General features: G+C 47.5%; 1 protein-coding gene across 1 annotated transcript in view; it reads left to right on the forward strand.

The window, feature by feature from the left end:
* Nucleotides 1–7,372, forward strand: part of PLEKHM3 (pleckstrin homology domain containing M3) — a 127,700-nt gene that overhangs the window by 13,199 nt on the left and 107,129 nt on the right. The window contains exon 2 of the mRNA XM_032765032.2: nt 3,490–4,429. Coding sequence (XP_032620923.1) covers nt 3,826–4,429 — 604 coding nt within the window. The 5' untranslated portion in view covers nt 3,490–3,825. The remainder of the gene's footprint in view (nt 1–3,489; nt 4,430–7,372) is intronic.

Consider the following 7,372-nt stretch of genomic DNA (forward strand, 5'->3'; position numbering starts at 1 on the left):
TCTGTGTTGCTGCTGCCCTCCTCTTCAGAGATGGCTGCATATTAGTGGTGAAACGCAGGGTGAAATCTCAGCCCAGCTGAAGTCAGTGGTGTCATAGTTCAGGGCCACTGCATGCACTCTAGGCTCCCCACTCTCTTGGTGGAGACCCGCGTACCTCTCCTTCCTGACTGGAGTATTCCCAGGTTGCACAGCTCCCTGCCAGCACTGTGAGTTCCCAGCAAGTCAGACTGCCTAAGCAGGCCTGCTTCTCATTCTCCTCAGAGGCTACAAACAGCGTAAGTGCCACAGTTATAAGTCCCCACACAGCCCTTTCTAAGCAAGCACTTTTATTCTTAAGGGGAAAGTCACAGAGAAAACGCACTAAACCAGTAAAAGAACCTACAAGCATGCTAATCAGCTTATCAGAGATCACCCAGCAGTGGGCCAAGTACTTACAATCCTTCAACAAGGATTGTGCACCTCCCTGGACAGAAGGCCCTTAGTCACTTTAAACTCAAGCTATTTATCTAAAAGTTCCTTCTTTGTCTGTTGGTCTCTGAAGAATCCAGTTTGAACCAGTATATGGGAGCCTGCGCAGGTGGTGGTACCTCTCTGGAGGTGTGAAAACCTGAATGAATTGCCCCATAACCCCACCACCACCACACACACACTGTTTTTAGTTCTCGGGGGGCTGGGGTCACCCTCCTCCATGAAATTACATATAATCCCTGGCCCAGAACAATGCATAAACTTAACACAGTGAGATCGCCCACAGATATTTTAGGAAATTGCCGTATCTGCCACAAATGGCAAAAACTCCCATTGACTTCAGTGGAGCCAGAATTTCCCTCAAGCTGTAGAGATGGACCACAGAGTTGATGTCCAGATCTGGGTTAGGATCAGGCTAGGGTTTGGTATTCTGATTCAAGCTGGAATAAGGTTTAAGGTTCAGTTTTGACAGCACTGAAACTTCACAAGCAGGATTTGGGCCCCAGATGCTGGAAATCTCCCAGAGTCAGCTATTCCCATAAGACTGGAGCTACACCCGAACTAGCAATGGCAGATTGGCTCTTTACAATTTTGAGTCTGACCCAGAATGAAAACTGTGAGGGGGACAGTTGCCATGATCAAGCTTGGATCAGTCCTTCACTTGAAACCCAAAGGTGGGGTAGGTATGCACTTCTAATTTTGCCTCCTCTCCAATTGTAAGTGTGTAAGGGCCTATATTCTCCTCACAGTGCCTCACATATTGTGTAACCATTAACACCCGTGCAGAGGGACTGTCACACACACCCCGTTCTGATTTGACACCATTTTACACCCATTTTGTTCAGCTTCACCGTTTTGATTCCGGCCCCTCCTCTACTCAATTAGTCAGAAGCAGCCTAGCAAATCAGTGCCCATCACAGAGTGGTAGTTAATATGCAGCAAGGCAATATTATTTGAAGCTGCTGTCTGAAGCATGACGATTGGAAGACCATAGTCACAGCCGAGAAAAACAGGATAATGTTTGAAGTTACCTTGGTTTATGCATATTGTTGTTTTTAAAGCATGTGTCTTGGAAAGCCTTTTACAAAGGCCATCACTTCTGAACTGCAGCAACTAAGACCCAGATAGCAAAGATGATAGAAGGCTGCATATTATTAAACAGTAAAATAAGTAATTTGCCACAATAGAGCAAACAGTGGGTGGAAACCGAGTTATTGGGGAATACAAACCCTCCCCGGTACAGGACTGTTCGTTCCCCTCTGTTCTGAACAAATTGAATGGTCTTCTCTTTATTAGGATGGAGCAGCTGCAGGACCTGCTACATTAAAAGCAGAGCTTCAACCAGATGGGCTAAAGGAGTAACTGCTCTAGATCAGTGGTTCTCAAAACTGGTCCACTGCTTGTTCAGGGAAAGCCCCTGATGGGCAGGCTGGTTTGTTTACCTGCCCCGTCCACAGGTTTGGTTGTTGTGGCTCTGACTGGCTGCCCCAGGCCAATGGGGGTTGTGGGAAGGGCGGCCAGCACGTCCCTCTGCCTGCGCCGCTTCCTGCAGCCCCCATTGGCCTGGAGCGGCGAACCACAGCCAGTGGGAGCCGCGATCGGCTGAACCTGCGGACGCTGCAGGTAAACAAACCATCCCAGCCTGACAGGGGCTTTCCCTGAACAAGCGGTGGCCCTAGTTTGAGAACCACTGATCTAGCTGACAGCAGTAGTGAACTTTTATCCTCCTATGGGGAGCAGCCTCTGCAATGGCAAAGACACACTATAGTGCAGGGTTTTTCTAAAATAAACATTATCTATTTGATGTTTAGTTTTATTGGAAAATCTCTTAAATTCAGTGTCAACGCTGGCTTCCTCCAGCACTAGTGAGGTCTGTCTAAATACAGTATCTAGAGGCCTGCACTCAAACTAATAGAAATCCCCCCAAGGATTGTGACAGGAATCTATAGAAGCATATTTCTCAATGGTTTGGATCAATTTCAGCTGCACCTGCCCCCAACAACAGGAGCATAGTGAGTGGAGCCTCACCCCAAGAGAGGTGACACAGCAGCAGAGGTGAGGAGACTGGGATTTACTCCTTGGGAAAGGAGCAACCCCTTACTGTACCAGAATGAGAGCCCAGGGCTCGACTCCCATCTCAGCGCTTTGCAGGTTAGGGCCTCAAAACTCCTCTCTGCCTCGGCACTTCGCAGGAACATCAGTGAGCCAGTTGCCCTGGTGGAGGTGATGGGCTGCTGGTTAATGACGCCTCTGGACATGCTGGATTTTGTTTAGTATTGTGTAGCTATGCCCTTACGTTTCCACCACTGTTTTACGTGCCCTGTGATAGGCTGTGTTGATGTGGCTGTGTTGGTCCCACGATATTAGCAAGATAAGGTGGCTGAGGGAATATGTTTTATTGCACCAGCTTCTGTTAACAGGGAAAATATATTCCCTCACCCACTGTGTCTCTCTAATGCCCTGGGATAGTCCAAAAAGTAAAGAAGGAATTCAGAGTCCAGGTCAGTGTTAGCCTCTCAGTCCTGGTTCTTTAGCCAGGTGATCACAGTGCTATTTATAATAAGGGCCAGATAGCAAAGTATTCACAGCACAGCTTAGTTCTGCCTTAATGTTTCCGGAACGACTCATATCCTAAAGTCTCCCAGGCTTTTTTTTAGATTCCCTTATATCCTCATAGAAGCCTGCATCGAGTGTTCCATAGGTCACCGTATCACAGAAAGCTAATAAAGAACACCTTTCACTGTAGCTCTGAAAAGCTTATCTTGGCTAATAAATGGTATCACCTTGGCTCCCACTTATCTGGTGCCCCTCCCTGCTCCGTACAGGTTCTAATTCAAAAAGTGATAACACGTAATCTCCCACTCAGTGGACAACAGAAGCCCTGTAAGGAAAATTTGTACACAGTAACTTTGATGCCAAAAGGAAAGAGGGGATGACGACGGCGGGAAAAATCAAGTGATTAAACAGCTTCACTTGAATGAAAGCGGGTTTATTAAAATGATTCTGTGCTCTGCTTTACAGGGACTCCAGATTGCCATGAACTGGTTACAATGAATAACTTAACCGCATTCCCAGGATCTGCATAAATAACTTAACACTCAGCAAAATAACTGTGGAGGAGCAATTCATCCCTGGCATCCTACCGCCTGGAAGTTAAGTAGCACATCTGAAGTCAAACTCGGATGCAACAGCTTTTGCCACCAAAGGCTTTGGTGGCCGTTGTATTTCTCCTGCCATATCTAGCTCAGTGTGGTGCCACAAGCTTTCCTAAAGCATCTTTATCCTCTGTGCCTGGACATTTATGCAGCATCTTCCTAAACCGGCACTGACAACTCAGGCCCTTCAGCAACACGAGAAATGGAAGCACTCGAAGTTGACGACATTAGCCCGGCCTTGGAGGTGACTGAAGATTTCTTCAATAGTTTTGATGCTAAGCTGGAAAAGGTTATGCAACCCTCCGAGGTGTATGGGGTGCAGGAGGTTCCCGAGCTGGTAGGACATGAAGTATTCAATCAGATAACGGACAGCGGAGACCTGAGAAACATCACTTCCTTAGCTAAAAACAGCCTCATTTGGGAACGCTGCAGAAACGGCCTCTTGGAAGCCAACACTCCAAAAGCGTTCCATGCCAAAGATCAGTTTACAGGGCAAAGGGAGACAGCCCCGGATAATCTCTCCTGGGTGGAGCAAAGGGAAGCCTCAACTTTTAATATTTTTAATCTCTGTCAGCGGCGGAGAGACAGGCCCCGCTCTGTGAACGATATCCTAGTGCAGAATGAGGAAGCCTCCACTTTCAAGCCAGGGCATAATCGGTCACACTCGGATGCAAGCCGCATAGACTGGGGACTTGTCTTCACAGGTGCATCTGTGCAGCCGCCGTTGAGTCAGGACACCAATTGCTCCAGGCTCTCATGCCCATCACCCTCACTAAATAAGGGAGAGGACGTTCAAGGGAACACTGGTACGTACGGGTGCTTCATTGCTTTTACTAATGATTTCTTTTTAACATTGATCTTGTCTTGAAAAAGAAACTGCTGGCTCCCAGATCTGCAGCTGCTGTAAACTGGCCTAGTTCCATTGATTTCAGTGGATCTGTATCATTTGAAAACCAGCTCAGGATCTGGCCTGTATTTTTAAAAATATTCCCTCACTGCTGTTACTTGTTCTCGGGTTTATAAGTACACTTGTTTACATTTTTCATTTCATTCAGATTGGCTAAGAAAGATCTGCTTCTGGATCTTTCTGGTTAGTTGCATTTGCAGGTTCTCACATATTAGACAGTTTGGATTGCTAGTTTATTGGGAGACTGGTTAATCTAAAAAAAAAAACAGTTTTCACTGAAGTGTTAGAAATAAATAATGAAAAATAGGCTTGCTGCTTTTTTCTTTTTCTTTTTTTTTTTTTTTTAAGACACAACCTGATTTTATTTTCTTAGGCCTAAATTACTCTGTACTCTCTCTTTAAGGAAGGTTGGGTATTCAATTCAGAAACAACAGAAACTCCAGCAAACAGTCTGTGCCCTTGTCAATATTAATGCATCTCTGTCGGCTTTGTATGGGATGCAGGAAGTCTTGTTATCTGATGGACACAGACTTTCTCAGTGAGCCACGCAAATGAAGCAATGTTTCAACCAACTACACATTTCCCTTTTCCTCTCTGGAGCGGGACGCTGGAAGAGATTTGGCCGGAGGCCACAGAAACCCCGAACCAATGTCTCCTGCTTGATGATTGTTTATTTTGCAGCTGCCAAAAGTGCACTGAGCACTAATAGCAGGCACAGCCCGTGCCACAAAGGTCATACAATCTAAATAAAGACATGGCTTAATAAATGGATACAAGAAAACCAGATGGGGAGGGGAAAGGGAAAGGAAAAGGAAGGCAATCATTATAATAGCCAGACTGTGTGGTTGCTTAGGGCAATGTTTGTCAATAACTGGTCGGCGGACCAGTACCTGTCCCTGAGATCTCCCTGACACAGTTTAGGAAGGGAGCAAGCTGGTCCCTGATATCAAAAAGGTTAAGAAACAGTGGCTTAGAGGTTACAGCATGCCTTTAAGTCCATCTTTTCCAAAGAGGTTGGCTCCTTCTTAGCCATTAAAATGTATTGTCTAAATGGGAGCTGAGTTGTTGTTTTTTTTAGAAAATCTGCCCTGTAAGTTATACCCCTGCAAGGGGACCCCCGGGGGTTCTGCCTCCTGCAACTTCTCAGCTCACAAGGGGAACATGCGTACTGCTCCATCCCTTAATGGGGTACATCCTGCTTCCTATTGCCTGCTGCACCTGTTCCACCCCACCTCCTCCCGGTCCATACTGAGCAGTGCACCCATGGGAGAGTATGGGCAGCGCTGTCTCTATGTTCCCTTGAGTGCAGGGATTGTAACTTTGTCTGGTCGTTACAGGGGCTAACCCAGGAGGGGGAAGGATCCTGTGCGCCCATGGAAAGGCCAGGCATTGTGGCCCCTATAGAGTAATGCATGTATCTTGACGAGATTATAAATTGTGGTCCTCATCTCTTTTTGCATGTGAGAGAGAGAATTACAGTGTGGGTTTTCAGTATTGTTGGCTGAGCTTGTGAGGACCTTACACTCAGCTTGATGGCATTTCTCCTCCTGTAGTGTGATAACTTTTGAACATCACGTCCGTTCAACTCCAACATTTCCGGGAATGTTCAAAGCATCAGTGGCCAGCGCCCTGCTGATCTGGGGAAAAATCAAACCAAAAGGCAGAACGTAGGAGACATATGAGGCCTCTGCCCATTGTTTAACACTGCCACAGTTGGTCCATGGCACCCGTTAATGGCTTCTGGCATAGCAACGCTTCTCTCCCACCTCTGTCTATCCTCCCAACAGAGTTTAATTAATACATTGACAGCCTGAATGGCTTCTTTCCCAGACAGAAAGAGGAATAGTGAGGGGGAGTGGAGGACAGGGGGTCAGAATGCAGGGAATGGAGCATGGAGGAGGGAAGGGAGCAAACAGAGCCCTGGCAGTGGGGGGCGGAGATGGGGGCACTACTATGGGGAAAAGGAGTCATACAGAGCTCCTGGCATGGTTGGTAGGTGGGAATGGGGGGCAGGCAGACCAGCTGGCATAGAGGAAAGGAGGGGGAAATGGGAGGAAGAGGGTAATGAGGGTTCAGAGCCCCTGCTGGAGGTATATTGGGGGATCTTGCTATGGGGTGGGAGAACTGGGGCACACAACCCCTGCTATGGGGTGAAATGGGGGGACCCTGAAAGTGGGGGAGGCTGCAGAACCCTCTGGTGGGGGGATATTGGGGGAATTCTACTATGGGGGATGGGAGGAATGGGGGCTGCCAGAACCCTTGCCAGATGGAGATGGGATGAATTTCAGAGAGTCCCTGAAATAGAAGGGTGGAGGGGGTGCCCGTAGAGCTTGTGGGGAGAATGATGGGATTCAAGGAGCCCCTGGGGTGTGCCATAAGCTGAGCCTATACAAGCTGCATGACTCTCCTAGTTTTAGACTATAAAAAAATGTCCTGAGGGGATGGGTTGAGCTTTTTGTTTGCCCCCTTCTATAGTTAAAGATTTGTACCATCTAATATTTACATAGCCACTGTCCTCTGGAAGTGCCAAAGAATCCCAATCCACTGCAAACCACCGTCCCAGCCCAACTGCTCTGTGTGGCACATCCCCATCCCCACTCAGAGCTCAGTGCCGGACTGGGAACCTAAGGATATAAAGCCATAAGAGGAATCACTCTAGCCGCAGGGAGGTGCGACCATCTCTGGGGTGAAACATAGATTCATAGACTCTAGGACTGGAAGGGACCTTGAGAGGTCATTGAGTCCAGTCCCCTGCCCTCATGGCAGGACCAAATACTGTCTAGACCATCCCTGATAGACATTTATCTAACCTACTCTTAAATATCTCCAGAGATGGAGATTC

This window comes from Chelonoidis abingdonii, chromosome 10 (genome assembly GCF_003597395.2).
Source record: "Chelonoidis abingdonii isolate Lonesome George chromosome 10, CheloAbing_2.0, whole genome shotgun sequence".
NCBI lineage: Eukaryota > Metazoa > Chordata > Testudines > Testudinidae > Chelonoidis > Chelonoidis abingdonii.